This window comes from Coregonus lavaretus (assembly GCF_964263955.1).
Source record: "Coregonus lavaretus genome assembly, contig: HAP1_SCAFFOLD_397, whole genome shotgun sequence".
Classification (NCBI taxonomy): domain Eukaryota; kingdom Metazoa; phylum Chordata; class Actinopteri; order Salmoniformes; family Salmonidae; genus Coregonus; species Coregonus lavaretus.
In genome coordinates, this window is record NW_028165528.1 from 395,069 (window position 1) to 413,463 (window position 18,395).

The following is an 18,395-nucleotide window of genomic DNA, read 5'->3' on the forward strand; positions in this document are numbered from 1 at the left end:
GTCAGAATACTTATGACTTCTTCAAATGGGGGGACTAGATACATAAAGTGCTTTCATTTCTAAATGTTGAAACAGATATGTATGAAAATACCCTCAAATAAAAGGTGACATTATATACTGTCACCTCATGTGAAACATTTAATCTCAAATCCAAAATGCTGGAGTATAGAGCCACATTTAAAATGTTTGCTTCACTGTCAAAATAGATATGGTGTGGACTGTATACTCAATACAATCAACCGTCATTTTCGGACTATAAGCCGCGCCTTTTTTTCCAATTTTTCGACCCCTGAGGCTTATATAACGGTGCGGCTAATCTATGGATTTTTACAGCTAACGGCCCCTAGAAGACCTCCTAAATCTATGGATTTTACAGGTTACAGTCCACCAACTTTAACTCTATGGGCTCTATGACCGGTCCGCGCCCCCCACCTTTAAGCGGCGGGCTCCAGCAGGAAAAGCTGGAGGCCGGAAAAGAGTGAGACAGGTAGCGCGCAAAAGTAAAAGTGGAACCGAGAGTGGTACGAGAGACAGAACGAGAGACAGAACGAGAGCAAGACAGACAGACATTACGAGAGCGAGACAGTTTGTGCAACGGAAGTTTTCATGCACAAACCCTCATTATGGAAAACAAACGTAGAAATGCATATGATGCAGCTTTTAAGTTAAAGGCAGTCAATCTGGCTGTAAAAGAAGGAAATAGAGCTGCTGCACGTAGCCTTGGCATCAATGAGTCAATGGTGAGACGTTGGAGAGGCCAGCGGGAAGAACTGTCTCAATGCAAAAAGTCAAAAAAAGCTTTCAGAGGTAATAAAAGCAGATGTCCCGAACTTGAAGACTTTCTTGAAGATTGGGTGAACACACAGAGAGCAGACGGCCGAGGTGTTTCCACCGTGCAGATCCGACTGAAAGCTGAAACAGTCGCCACCGAAATGAAAATTGAACATTTTAGAGGTGGACCATCCTGGTGTTTCAGATTTATGAGACGAAAGGGACTCTCCATCAGGGCGCGGACGACTGTGTAATGAATGAGTGGCTTAATGAGTGGCTGAATGAGTGCTACGTCAAGCGCCCTGGAGGATTCTTTCGCCCAAAAAAAGCTTTGCTCGTTTTGGACAGCATGAGGGCCCATATAACAGATTATGTGAAAGCAGCCATCAAGAGCACAAACTCCTTTCCAGCTGTGATTCCTGTGGGCACAAAGAAGCATCTGCAGCCACTCGACATCAGTGTCAATTGTGCGTTCAAAGTGGCACTACGCGTTCAGTGGGAGGCGTGGATGACTAGCGCCGATAAATCATTCACCAAACTGGTCGCATGCGAAAAGCAACTTTCGCTCAAGTTTGCGAGTGGATCCTGATAGCGTGGAGGAGTGTCAAAACATCCACGATCATTAACGGGTTCCGAAAGGCTGGACTGCTGCGTGATGAAGAGGAGGACGCCGCCACAGCTGAGGCCCTTCAGAGGCTGTTCGATTCCGACAGTGACGAAGAGGAGTTTGTTGGTTTTGAGAGCGACAACGAAGGAGAGAGGAGAGTGGCTGACGAAGCCACCCTGAGCCTGTTCGTTTCCGACACTGAAGATGAGGACTTTGGTGGTTTTAGTACGCAGGAAGAAGACGGAGATGAGGATTAATGACTTGACTTTTCTGGTTACAGCCGTGTACTGCACCTTAGCCTAAAAGATGAAGACGAGGATGAATGACTTTTCTGGTAGGCTGATTACCGTATATTTTAAGCAGCCGTGTTGCTGCAACTTTAGGTTTACGCGCTTACTGTCGTGTTACAGGCACTTTATTTTGCACTTTTAAAAAAATACATTTAATTTAGCCATTGATATTGACTCGTCAAGCGCTGTAAGCTTTGTTTTTTGTTATGGTACTACTGTAGGCTATAATGTAGATAAATATTCAAAGATGTGCACACTTTTTCAAGGTTTTTCAAAAATAACCAAAGTTAAGTGGTTAAATGATTGTGACGCAATTAACTAATTTTGCTGGAATATGTTATGCAAATATGCAACTTGTTTGTTGAAATGTTAATAAATGGGAGCTTCCTCAAACAGCCATCTCTTTCCCGACAATCCCCTCTGTGCACGAACCCTTACATATGGTAATTAAACATTAAAACACCTGCGGCTTATAGTCCAGTGCGGCTTATAGTGCGGAAAACACAGTAAATCTGATACCTCACTGTCTGTCTTTTGACTGATACTGCTTTTTAAACTGCTCTGGTCAGTCTACTCAAATATTCGTAATATTCATTTTTCTCTCTACAAGCAATATTATGATCATTTCTAATAATGATACATTCATTTATGAATAGATATGGCAGGTTTCAGGACACTGATATATCTGAATATGTTGAAAAAAAATATTGCCAATATTTTCACCACCAAATAATAGCAGTGTGGTTTTAATATGATTTGACTCTTTGCAGGCTGTCAGGCTGTCTAGTCACAGAGGAAGGCTGTGCTTCTCTGGTCTCAGCTCTGAAGTCAAACCCCTCACACCTGAGAGAGCTGGATCTGAGTAACAATGACCTGAAGGATTCAGGAGTGAAGCTGCTCTCTGCTGGACTGGGGAATCCCCACTGTAAACTGGAGACTCTGAGGTCAGTATTCCTGTAGTTGGTCAACAAGTGATAACTGTTCACCAGATCCACATGTGTTTACCAGGCACACATAGTTCACACCATATGTGTTTGGATAGTGAAGCTTACAGTTTTAAATGTGGTGCTATGCTCCAGTATTTTGGATTTGAGATATAATGTTTCATATCAGGCAACAGTACAGAATGTCACCTTTTATTTGATGTTAATGGTGAGAGGTTAGCATGTTTTGTTGTAGCCTCTGTAACTTTCTCATTCATTATTATTCATGATTCATTCATGATCTTTCTCAATCATGGCAGTCACAGGCTTGATTTAGTCATTGCTTTCAAAGAATATGGGACCAAATACTAAACTTTTGACTACTTTAATACACTATAAGTTAATTGGTCAGAATACTTGACTTCTTGAAAAAGGGGGACTAGATACATAAAGGGCTTTTATTTTTCTAAATGGTGAAACAGATATGTATAAAAATTCTCTCAAATTAAAGGTGACATTATATACTGTCACCTCATATAAAACATTTGATTTCAAATCCAAAATGCTGGAGTATAGAGCCACATTTAAGATGTTAGCTTTACTGTGAAAATAGATATGGTGTGGACTGTATACTCAATACAATCTAAATCTGATACCTCACTGTCTGTCTTTTGACTGATACTGCTTTTTAAACTGCTCTGGTCAGTCTACTCAAATATTTGTAATATACATGTTTCTCTCTACAATCAATATATGATCATTTCTAATAATGAAACATTCATTAATTTATGAATAGATATGGCAGGTTTCAGGACACTGATATATCTGAATATGTTGAAAAAATATATTACCACTACTTCCACCACCAAAGAATAGCAGTGTGGTTTTAATATGATTTGACTCTTTGCAGGCTGTCAGGCTGTCTAGTCACAGAGGAAGGCTGTGCTTCTCTGGTCTCAGCTCTGAAGTCAAACCCCTCACACCTGAGAGAGCTGGATCTGAGTAACAATGACCTGAAGGATTCAGGAGTGAAGCTGCTCTCTGCTGTCCTGGGGAATCCCCACTGTAAACTGGAGACTCTGAGGTCAGTATTCCTGTAGTTGGTCAACAAGTGATAACTGTTCACCAGATCCACATGTGTTTACCAGGCACACATAGTCCACACCATATGTGTTTGGATAGTGAAGTTTACAGTTTTACATTTGGTGCTATGCTCCAGCATCTTGGATTTGAGATATAATGTTTCATATTAGGCAACAGTACAGAATGTCACCTTTCATTTTAGGTTTTCGATACATATCTGTTTTACTGTTTAGATAGGAAAACATTTTATGTGTCTAGTTCTCCCATTTGAAGAAGTCGTAGTTATTTGGACAAATTAATTTAGTCCAAAGTTTAGTATTTGGTCCCATATTCCTTACCCACAGTGATTATATCAAGCTTGTGATTCTACAATCTTGTTGAATGCATTTGCAGTTTGTTTTGGTTGTGTTTTGGATGATGTTTTTCCCAATAGAAACTGAATGGTGAATAATGTCCTGTCATTTTGGAGTCACTTCACTTGTATTGTCAGTAAGAATAGAAGATGTTTCTCAACACTTCTACATTCATGTGTATGATACCATGATTATGAATAATCATGAATGAATCGTGAATGATGATGAATGAGATAGTTACAGAGGAACAAGGATCATACCCCCTCTGTTATTGGTAATGGTGAGAGGTTAGCATGTTTTGTTGAAGCCTCTGTAACTTTCTCACTCATTATTATTCATGATTCATTCATGATCTTTCTCAATCATGGCAGTCACAGGCTTGATTTAGTCATTGCATTCAAAGAATATGGGACCAAATGCTAAACTTTTGACTACTTTAATACACTATAAGTGAATTGGTCAGAATATTTATGACTTCTTCAAATAGGGGGACTTGATACATAAAGGGCTTTTATTTTTCTAAATGGTGAAACAGATATGTATTAAAATACCCTCAAATAAAAGGTGACATTATATAATGTCACCTCATATGAAACATTTGATCTCAAATCCAAAATGCTGGAGTATAGAGCCACATTTAAAATGTTAGCTTCACTGTCAAAATAGATATGGTGTGGACTGTATACTCAATACAATCTAAATCTGATACCTCACTGTCTGTCTTTTGACTAATACTGCTTTTTAAACTGCTCTGGTCAGTCTACTCAAATATTTGTACTATACATGTTTCTCTCTACAAGCAATACTTTGATAATGTGTCATTTCTAATAATGATACATTCGTTTATGAATAGATATGGCAGGTTTCAAGACACTGATATATCTTAATATGTAGAAAATATATACTGCCACTATTTTCACCACCAAAGAATAGCAGTGTGGTTTTAATATGATTTGACTCTTTACAGGCTGTCAGGCTGTCTAGTCACAGAGGAAGGCTGTGCTTCTCTGGTCTCAGCTCTGAAGTCAAACCCCTCACACCTGAGAGAGCTGGATCTGAGTAACAATGACCTGAAGGATTCAGGAGTGAAGCTGCTCTCTGCTGGACTGGGGAATCCCCACTGTAAACTAGAGACTCTGAGGTCAGTATTCCTGTAGTTGGTCAACAAGTGATAACTGTTCACCAGATCCACATGTGTTTACCAGGCACACATAGTCCACACCATATGTGTTTGGACAGTGAAGCTTACAGTTTTAAATTTGGTGCTATGCTCCAGCATTTTGGATTTGAGATAGAATGTTTCATATTAGGCAACAGTACAGAATGTCACCTTTTATTTGATGTTAATGGTGAGAGGTTAGCATGTTTTGTTGTAGCCTCTGTAACTTTCTCACTCATTATTATTCATGATTAATTCATGATCTTTCTCAATCATGGCAGTCACAGGCTTGATTTAGTCATTTCATTCAAATAATATGGGACCAAATACTAAACTTTTGACTACTTTAATACACTATAAGTTAATTGGTCAGAATACTTGACTTCTTGAAAAAGGGGGACTAGATACATAAAGGGCTTTTGTTTTTCTAAATGGTGAAACAGATATGTATAAAAATTCTCTCAATTTAAAGGTGACATTATATACTGTCACCTCATATAAAACATTTGATCTCAAATCCAAAATGCTGGTGTATAGAGCCACATTTAAAATGTTATCTTCACTGTCAAAATAGATATGTTGTGGACTGTATACTCAATACAATCTAAATCTGATACCTCACTGTCTGTCTTTTGACTGATACTGCTTTTTAAACTGCTCTGGTCAGTCTACTCAAATATATGTACTATACATGTTTCTCTCTACAATCAATATATGATCATTTCTAATAATGAAACATTCATTAATTTATGAATAGATATGGCAAGTTTCAGGACACTGATATATCTGAATATGTTGAAAAAATATATTGCCACTACTTCCACCACCAAAGAATAGCAGTGTGGTTTTAATATGATTTGACTCTTTGCAGGCTGTCAGGCTGTCTAGTCACAGAGGAAGGCTGTGCTTCTCTGGTCTCAGCTCTGAAGTCAAACCCCTCACACCTGAGAGAGCTGGATCTGAGTAACAATGACCTGAAGGATTCAGGAGTGAAGCTGCTCTCTGCTGGACTGGGGAATCCCCACTGTAAACTGGAGACTCTGAGGTCAGTATTCCTGTAGTTGGTCAACAAGTGATAACTGTTCACCAGATCCACATGTGTTTACCAGGCACACATAGTCCACACCATATGTGTTTGGATAGTGAAGTTTACAGTTTTACATTTGGTACTATGCTCCAGCATCTTGGATTTGAGATATAATGTTTCATATTAGGCAACAATACAGAATGTCACCTTTCATTTTAGGTTTTCGATACATATCTGTTTTACTGTTTAGATAGGAAAACATTTTATGTGTCTAGTTCTCCCATTTGAAGAAGTCGTAGTTATTTGGACAAATTAATTTAGTCCAAAGTTTAGTATTTGGTCCCATATTCCTTACCTGCAGTGATTACATCAAGCCTGTGATTCTACAAACGTGTTGAATGCATTTGCAGTTTGTTTTAGTTGTGTTTTGGATGATGTTTTTCCCAATAGAAACTGAATGGTGAATAATGTCCTGTCATTTTGGAGTCACTTCACTTGTATTGTAAGTAAGAATAGAAGATGTTTCTGAACACTTCTACATTCATGTGGACGCTACCATGATTATGAATAATCATGAATGAATCGTGAATGATGATGAATGTGAAAGTTACAGAGGAACAAGGATCATACCCCCTCTGTTATTGGTAATGGTGAGAGGTTAGCATGTTTTGTTGTAGCCTCTGTAACTTTCTCACTCATTATTATTCATGATTCATTCATGATCTTTCTCAATCATGGCAGTCACAGGCTTGATTTAGTCATTGCATTCAAAGAATATGGGACCAAATGCTAAACTTTTGAATACTTTAATACACTATAAGTGAATTGGTCAGAATATTTATGACTTCTTCAAATAGGGGGACTTGATACATAAAGGGCTTTTATTTTTCTAAATGGTGAAACAGATATGTATTAAAATACCCTCAAATAAAAGGTGACATTATATACTGTCACCTCATATGAAACATTTGATCTCAAATCCAAAATGCTGGAGTATAGAGCCACATTTAAAATGTTAGCTTCACTGTCAAAATAGATATGGTGTGGACTGTATACTCAATACAATCTAAATCTAATACCTCACTGTCTGTCTTTTGACTGATACTGCTTTTTAAACTGCTCTGGTCAGTCTACTCAAATATTTGGACTATACATGTTTCTCTCTACAAGCAATACTTTAATAACGTGTCATTTCTAATCATGATACATTCATTTATGAATAGATATGGCAGGTTTCAGGACACTGATATATCTGAATAAAAAAAAATATATATATTGCCACTATTTTCACCACCAAAGAATAGCAGTGTGGTTTTAATATGATTTGACTCTTTGCAGGCTGTCAGGCTGTCTAGTCACAGAGGAAGGCTGTGCTTCTCTGGTCTCAGCTCTGAAGTCAAACCCCTCACACCTGAGAGAGCTGGATCTGAGTAACAATGACCTGAAGGATTCAGGAGTGAAGCTGCTCTCTGCTGGACTGGGGAATCCCCACTGTAAACTGGAGACTCTGAGGTCAGTATTCCTGTATTTGGTCAACAAGTGATAACTGTTCACCAGATCCACATGTGTTTACCAGGCACACAAAGTCCACACCATATGTGTTTGGACAGTGAAGCTTACAGTTTTAAATTTGGTGCTATGCTCCAGCATTTTGGATTTGAGATAGAATGTTTCATATTAGGTGACAGTACAGAATGTCACATTTTATTTGATGTTAATGGTGAGAGGTTAGCATGTTTTGTTGTAGCCTCTGTAACTTTCTCATTCATTATTATTCATGATTCATTCATGATCTTTCTCAATCATGGCAGTCACAGGCTTGATTTAGTCATTTCATTCAAATAATATGGGACCAAATACTAAACTTTTGACTACTTTAATACACTATAAGTTAATTGGTCAGAATACTTGACTTCTTGAAAAAGGGGGACTAGATACATAAAGGGCTTTTGTTTTTCTAAATGGTGAAACAGATATGTATAAAAATTCTCTCAATTTAAAGGTGACATTATATACTGTCACCTCATATAAAACATTTGATCTCAAATCCAAAATGCTGGTGTATAGAGCCACATTTAAAATGTTATCTTCACTGTCAAAATAGATATGGTGTGGACTGTATACTCAATACAATCTAAATCTGATACCTCACTGTCTGTCTTTTGACTGATACTGCTTTTTAAACTGCTCTGGTCAGTCTACTCAAATATTCGTACTATACATGTTTCTCTCTACAATCAATATATGATCATTTCTAATAATGAAACATTCATTAATTTATGAATAGATATGGCAAGTTTCAGGACACTGATATATCTGAATATGTTGAAAAAATATATTACCACTACTTCCACCACCAAAGAATAGCAGTGTGGTTTTAATATGATTTGACTCTTTGCAGGCTGTCAGGCTGTCTAGTCACAGAGGAAGGCTGTGCTTCTCTGGTCTCAGCTCTGAAGTCAAACCCCTCACACCTGAGAGAGCTGGATCTGAGTAACAATGACCTGAAGGATTCAGGAGTGAAGCTGCTCTCTGCTGGACTGGGGAATCCCCACTGTAAACTGGAGACTCTGAGGTCAGTATTCCTGTAGTTGGTCAACAAGTTATAACTGTTCACCAGATCCACATGTGTTTACCAGGCACACATAGTCCACACCATATGTGTTTAGACAGTGAAGCTTACAGTTTTACATTTGGTGTTATGCTCCATTATTTTGGATTTGAGATATAATGTTTCATATTAGGCAAAAGTACAGAATGTCACCTTTTATTTTAGGTTTTTCATACATATCTGTTTTTCCGTTTAGATAGGAAAACATTTTATGTGTCTAGTTCTCCCATTTGAAGAAGTCGTAGTTATTTGGACAAATTCATTTAGTCATACGTTTAGTATTTGGTCCCATATTCCTTACCTGCAGTGATTACATCAAGCTTGTGATTCTACAAATTTGTTGAATACATTTGCAGTTTGTCTTGGTTGTGTTTGAGATGATGTTTTTCCCAATAGAAACTGAATGGTGAATAATGTCCTGTCATTTTGGAGTCACTTCACTTGTATTGTCAGTAAGAATAGAAGATGTTTCTGAACACTTCTACATTCATGTGGACGCTACCATGATTATGAATAATCATGAATGAATCGTGCATGATGATGAATGAGAAAGTTACAGAGGCACAAGGATCATACCCCCATCTGTTATTGGTAATGGTGAGAGGTTAGCATGTTTTGTTGAAGCCTCTGTAACTTTCTCACTCATTATTATTCATGATTCATTCATGATCTTTCTCAATCATGGCAGTCACAGGCTTGATTTAGTCATTGCATTCAAAGAATATGGGACCAAATACTAAACTTTTGACTACTTTAATACACTATAAGTGAATTGGTCAGAATACTTATGACTTCTTCAAATAGGGGGACTAGATACATAAAGGGCTTTTATTTTTCTAAATGGTGAAACAGATATGTATTAAAATACCCTCAAATAAAAGGTGACATTATATACTGTCACCTCATATAAAACATCTGATCTCAAATCCAAAATGTTGGAGTACAGTTCAACATTTAAAACGTTAGCTTCCCTGTCAAACTAGATATGTTGTGGACTGTATACTCAATACAATCTAAATCTGATACCTCACTGTCTGTCTTTTGACTGATACTGCTTTTTAAACTGCTCTGGTCAGTCTACTCAAATATTCGTACTATACATTTTTCTCTCTACAAACAATATTATGATTTTTTCTAAAAATGATATATAAATGGCAGGTTTCAGGACGCTGGTATAAATGAATATGTAGAAAAAATATACTGCCACTATTTTCACCACCAAAGAATAGCAGTGTGGTTTTAATATGATTTGACTCTTTGCAGGCTGTCAGGCTGTCTAGTCACAGAGGAAGGCTGTGCTTCTCTGGTCTCAGCTCTGAAGTCAAACCCCTCACACCTGAGAGAGCTGGACCTGAGCTACAATCACCCAGGAGACTCAGGAGTCAGACTGCTCTCTGCTGGACTGGAGGATCCACACTGCAGACTGGAGAAACTCAAGTATGTAGAGGGTTTATGTCAATGTTCATATCAGACATGTTGGAGTTATCAGGCTAGTTAAGACAAACATTCTGACCACCACTTGGACTAAGTTATATGCTGTGTGTGTGTGTGTGTGTGTGTGTGTGTGTGTGTGTGTGTGTGTGTGTGTGTGTGTGTGTGTGTGAGTTCAGGTGTATCCCTCAATGACTGTCTGTTCTTCTGCTTACCGCTACAGTGTGGAACATGGTGGAGAGAACACAATGAAACCTGGACTTAGAAAATGTGAGTGTTGACTGCTGGGAAGAATATGACTAAGAATAAGTCTTAATTCAAGTGAAGTCAAAGTCAAAGACCACCATCATTACTTACTTGGTCATATTAAATATCAGCTGTAGTTCTACAGAAGCACAAATCAGGGACACCAAAGTTTACAAAGAGTTGCTTTGACAATGTGTGTGTCTGTGTGTGGTGTGTTCGTGTGACTTTAGAAATGTGTGTGTTCAGGATGTGTGTGTGTGTAATTAATGGGAATAAGTGTGTTTTATATTACCATACAGTATAACATATGATCATTCAACAAATCTCAAGTTACCTTAACTTCTCCTTTTGATACCTAGAAACATTTACATTAAATGAATTAGTGAAAAGTGAGTTAACATTCTAATGTGAATGATGATGATTTCTAATATTGTGTCTGGTTTCATCCATCAGATGTCTGTGATCTCACACTGGACCTAAACACAGTAAACAGAGACCTCTCTCTGTCTGAGGAGAACAGAAAGGTGACATGGAGGAGAGAGGAGCAGCCGTATCCTGATCACCCAGAGAGATTTGAGGTCTGTGAACAGGTGCTGTGTAGAGAGGGTCTGACTGGGCGCTGTTACTGGGAGGTAGAGTGGAGTGGGAGAGCGGCTGGTATAGGAGTGGCATATAAAGGAATCAGCAGGAGAGGAGGGGGTGATGACTGTGGGATTGGATGGAATGACAAGTCCTGGAGTCTGATCTGCTCTGGCAACAGTTACTATGCCTGTCACAATAATAAGTCCACTACCATAGACGTCCCCTCCTCCAGCTCCCACAGAGTAGGAGTGTATCTGGACTGGCCAGCCGGCACTCTGTCCTTCTACAGAGTCTCCTCTGACACACTGACCCACCTGTACACATTACGCTCCACATTCACTGAGCCCCTCTATCCAGGGTTTAGGGTTTATGATGTTGACTCCTCAGTGTCCCTGTAAATAATAACCATGGTAACACTGACACACACACACACACACACACACAATGGGAACACACACACACTGAACACACAAACACTGGACACACACACTGGACACACTGGACACACACACACACACACACACTAGATTCACACAAACACACACACACACTGGACACACACACACACACTGACACACTGGACACACACACTGGACACACACACACACTGGACACACACACACACTGGACACACACAAACACTGGACACACACACACACACACACACACACACACTGGACACACACATACTGAACACACACACACTGGACACAAAAACACACTTGATACACACACACTGTACACACACACAAACACACACTGAACAAACACACTGAACACACACCGGACAAACACACACTGGACACACACACACACACACACACAGGACACACACACACTGATCACACACACACACACACTGGACACACACTGGACAAACACACCCACACACTGGACACACACACACTCTGGACATACACACACACTGGACACACGCACATACACACACTGGACACACACACACCTGACACACACACACACACCTGACACACACACACACACACAGGACACATACACACACACTGGACAAACACTCATACACACTGGACACACACACATACACAAACTGGAAACACACACACAGGACACACACATACACACTGGACACATACACACACCTGACACACACACAGGACACACACACAGGACACATACACACACACTGGACACACACACACACAGCTGACACACACACACACACACACACACACACACAGGACACACACACAGGACACACACACACACACACTGGACACACACACCTGACACACACACAGGACACACACACACACACTGTACACACACACACACACACACCTGACACACACACACACACAGGACACACACACACACTGGACACACACACACACACACACACTGGACACACACACTCACACATAGTGGACACACACAAACACACACACACATTGGACACACACATTGGACACACACACATATGCTGGACACACACACACTATACACACACACACACACACACTCACACTGGACCCACACACACACACACTGGACACACACACTCACACACAATGGACACAAACACCTGACACACACACAGGACACACACACACACAGGACACACACACACACTGGACACACACACACACCTGACACACACACACACAGGACACACACACTGGACACATACACACACACACACACACACACACTGGACACACACACACACACACACACACTGGACACACACACTTACACACACTGGACACACACAAACACACAAACACACTGGAAACACACTTACGCTGGACACACACACACTGGACACACACACACCTGACACACACACACACTGGACACACACACACACCTGACACACACACACACACACAGGACACACACACACACTGGACACACACACACACTGGACACACACACTCACACACACTGGACACACACACACACACACACACACTGGACACACACACACTGGACACACACACACACACACACTCACACTGGACCCACACACATACACACTGGACACACACACATACGACACACACACACTCACACTGGACACACACACACCTGACACACACACACACTGGACACACACACACACCTGACACACACACACACAGGACACACACACACACTGGACACACACACACACTGAACAAACACACTCACACACACTGGACACACACACACACACACACACACACTGGACACAGACACTCACACACACTGGACACACACACACACACACACTGGACACACACACTCACACACACTGGACACACACACAGACACTGGACTCACACACATACACACTTACACACACACTCACACACACTGGACACACACACACACACACTGGACACACAGACTCACACACACTGGACACACATAAACACACAAACACACACTGGACGCACACACTGGACACACACACACACGCTGGACACACACACACTGGACACACACACACACACTCACACTGGACCCACACACATACACACTGGACACACACACACATACACACACAATGGGAACACACACACACTGAACACACAAACACTGGACACACACACTGGACACAATGGACACACACACACACACACACTAGATTCACACACACACACACACCTGGACACACACACACACACTGACACACTGGACACACACACTGGACACACACACACACTGGACACACACACACACTGGACACACACAAACACTGGACACACACACACACACACACACACACTGGACACACACATACTGAACACACACACACTGGACACAAAAACACACTTGATACACACACACTGTACACACACACACACACACACTGAACAAACACACTGAACACACACCGGACAAACACACACTGGACACACACACACACACACAGGACACACACACACTGATCACAAACACACACACACTGGACACACACTGGACAAACACACCCACACACTGGACACACACACACTCTGGACATACACACACACTGGACACACACACATACACTGGACACACACACACTGGGGACACACACACTGGACACACACACACACACACACAGAGGACACACACTGGACACACACACACACACACACTGGACAAACACACACACAGGTCACACACTCATACACACTGGACACACACACATACACACATTGGACACACACACACCTGACACACACACACACACCTGACACACACACACACACACACAGGACACATACACACACACTGGACAAACACTCATACACACTGGACACACACACATACACAAACTGGGAACACACACACAGGACACACACATACACACTGGACACACACACACACACCTGACACACACACAGGACACACACACAGGACACATACACACACACTGGACACACACACACACAGCTGACACACACAGGACACACACACACACAGGACATACACACAGGACACACACACACACACACTGGACACACACACCTGACACACACACAGGACACACACACACACTGTACACACACACACACACACACTGGACACACACACTCACACATACTGGACACACACAAACACACACACACATTGGACACACACACTGGACACACACACATGTGCTGGACACACACACACTATACACACACACACACACACACTCACACTGGACCCCCACACACACACACTGGACACACACACTCACACACACTGGACACAAACACCTGACACACACACAGGACACACACACACACACACAGGACACACACACACACTGGACACACACACACACCTGACACACACACACACACACGACACACACACTGGAGACATACACACACACACACACACACACACACACTGGACACACACACACACACACTGGACACACACACTCACACACACTGGACACACACAAACACACAAACACACTGGACACACACATACGCTGGACACACACACACTGGACACACACACACCTGACACACACACACCTGACACACACACACACAGGACACACACACACACTGGACACACACACACACTGGACACACACACTCACACACACTGGACACACACACACACACACACACACTGGACACACACACACTGGACACACACACACACACACACTCACACTGGACCCACACACATACACACTGGACACACACACACACGACACACACACACTCACACTGGACACACACACACCTGACACACACACACACTGGACACACACACACACCTGACACACACACACACAGGACACACACACACTACACACACACACACACTGGACACACACACTCACACACACTGGACACACACACACACACACACACACACTGGACACACACACTCACACACACCTGACACACACACACACAGGACACACACACACACACTGGACACACACACACACTGGACACACACACTCACACACACTGGACACAGACACACACACACACTGGACACACACACTCACACACACTGGACACACACACAGACACTGGACACACACACATACACACTTACACACGCACTCACACACACTGGACAAACACACACACTGGACACACACACTCACACACACTGGACACACATAAACACACAAACACACACTGGACGCACACACTGGACACACACACACACGCTGGACACACACACACTGGACACACACACACACACACACTCACACTGGACCCACACACATACACACTGGACACACACACACATACACACTGGACACACACACCTGACACACACACACACACACAGGACACACACACTTGACACACACACACACACACTGGACACATTTCCATGTGTAGGATTTTGATGAAAGGAAATCCCATATACAGTGGGGGAAAAAAGTATTTAGTCAGCCACTAATTGTGTAAGTTCTCCCACTTAAAAAGATGAGGGAGGCCTGTAATTTTCATCATAGGTACACGTCAACTATGACAGACAAATTGAGAAAAAGAAATCCAGAAAATCACATTGTAGGATTATTAATGAATTTATTTGCAAATTATGGTGGAAAATAAGTATTTGGTCACCTACAAACAAGCAAGATTTCTGGCTCTCACAGACCTGTAAATTCTTCTTTAAGAGGCTCCTCTGTCCTCCACTCGTTACCTGTATTAATGGCACCTGTTTGAACTTGTTATCAGTATAAAAGACACCTGTCCACAACCTCAAACAGTCACACTCCAAACTCCACTATGGCCAAGACCAAAGAGCTGTCAAAGGACACCAGAAACAAAATTGTAGACCTGCACCAGGCTGGGAAGACTGAATCTGCAATAGGTAAGCAGCTTGGTTTGAAGAAATCAACCATGGGAGCAATTATTAGGAAATGGAAGACATACAAGACCACTGATAATCTCCCTCAATCTCGGGCTCCACGCAAGATCTCACCCCGTGGGGTCAAAATGATCACGAGCAAAAATCCCAGAACCACACGGGGGGACCTAGTGAATGATGCAGAGAGCTGGGACCAAAGTAACAAAGCCTACCATCAGTAACACACTACGCTGTCAGGGACTCAAATCCTGCAGTGCCAGACGTGTCCCCCTGCTTAAGCCAGTACATGTCCAGGCCCGTCTGAAGTTTGCTAGAGTGCATTTGGATGATCCAGAAGAGGATTGGGAGAATGTCATATGGTCAGATGAAACCAAAATAGAACTTTTTGGTAAAAACTCAACTCGTCGTGTTTGGAGGACAAAGAATGCTGGGTTGCATCCAAAGAACACCATACCTACTGTGAAGCATGGAGGTGGAAACATCATGCTTTGGGGCTGTTTTTCTGCAAAGGGACCAGGACGACTGATCCGTGTAAAGGAAAGAATGAATGGGGCCATGTATTGTGAGATTTTGAGTGAAAACCTCCTTCAATCAGCAAGGGCATTGAAGATGAAACGTGGCTGGGTCTTTCAGCATGACAATGATCTCAAACACACCGCCCGGGCAACGAAGGAGTGGCTTCGTAAGAAGCATTTCAAGGTACTGGAGTGGCCTAGCCAGTCTCCAGATCTCAACCCCATAGAAAATCTTTGGAGGGAGTTGAAAGTCTGTGTTGCCCAGCGACAGCCCCAAAACATCACTGCTCTAGAGGAGATCTGCATGGAGGAATGGGCCAAAATACCAGCAACAGTGTGTGAAAACCTTGTGAAGACTTACAGAAAACGTTTGACCAGTGTCATTGCCAACAAAGGGTATATAACAAAGTATTGAGAAACTTTTATTATTGACCAAATACTTATTTTCCACCATAATTTGCCAATAAATTCATTAAAAATCCTACAATGTGATTTTCTGGATTTTTTTTCCTCATTTTGTCTGTCATAGTTGACGTGTACCTATGATGAAAATTACAGGCCTCTATCATCTTTTTAAGTGGGAGAACTTGCACAATTGGTGGCTGACTAAATACTTTTTTTCCCCAGCCTGCTACAGCCAGACTAACGTGTACGCTGGGAGTCAGGAAGCAAATACAGGAAGTGAATTTAATAACACATAAAACAAAACAAGAAACAGGAGTAGCGTACAGACATGAAGCCCTGAAACAGAATCAATAACGCCTGGGGAAGGAACCAAAGGGAGTGACTGATATAGGGGAGGTAATCAGGAAGGTGATGGAGTCCAGGTGAGTCTGATTGGTCGCAGGGGGCGTAACGATGGTGACAGGTGTGCATAATAATGAGCAGACTGGTGACCTGGAACGCCGGAGAGGGAGTATACGGGACACAGACAGAACAGGTAATAAGACGTGTGGGGATATTGTGGAGATACTTCAGTAGAATTTACCTGGTCCTGACTTCAATTAAACTCTGTCTGGGAAACCGCCCCTCAGTCTCTCATCTACTCTGAGCTCAGATGGGGAAACATCAGAAGAGTTTCATTCAAAAACGCTATATATCACTTTTCAGAAGTTTTGTTAAATTAGCCTTTATTGTTCAAAGAAATTATGAAAGAGATTGGTGTGTTTTTTCACTATCTAATCATGGCATGGGATTGTTCAATGACAGACATGTATTTGTTTAAAATCTATAATTTGATGCTTTCATTTCAGATAGACAAATGATCAAATATATGTCTGCCTCACTCTCAGAGAAATAAGTAGTACTGCTAGGTTTTACACAGTCAAATGTAAAAAATAGGATATGTTTTTGTAAATGTATTAAACTGCAAATTTGACCAATTCCAGTCCCCTTGCTCAGGGTTCCCAGGGTCCTCCTGGGGAAACTTCTTGAGAAGCTCAGTTCTAAGAAGCTCAGTTCTGGTGACAAGAAAAAGGCCGTTCTACTCCAGAATGAATGAA

The 18,395-nt window shown here is 41.8% G+C and overlaps 2 protein-coding genes across 2 annotated transcripts in view; both read left to right on the plus strand.

Moving 5' to 3' along the window:
- The window catches only part of LOC311115755 (NLR family CARD domain-containing protein 3-like), a gene marked incomplete at its 3' end in the record, with an annotated part of 61,132 nt that overhangs the window by 16,787 nt on the left and 25,950 nt on the right, over positions 1-18,395 (plus strand). The gene's annotated exons all lie outside the window — the stretch shown is intronic.
- Positions 9,757-11,601, plus strand: LOC311115750 (stonustoxin subunit beta-like; the record flags this gene model as incomplete). Its single annotated transcript, XM_084190897.1, has 4 exons — positions 9,757-9,764; positions 10,088-10,261; positions 10,479-10,525; positions 10,955-11,601. 4 exons carry the CDS (start codon positions 9,757-9,759, stop codon positions 11,479-11,481), a joined length of 756 nt encoding a protein of 251 aa, XP_084047023.1. The 3' UTR covers positions 11,482-11,601.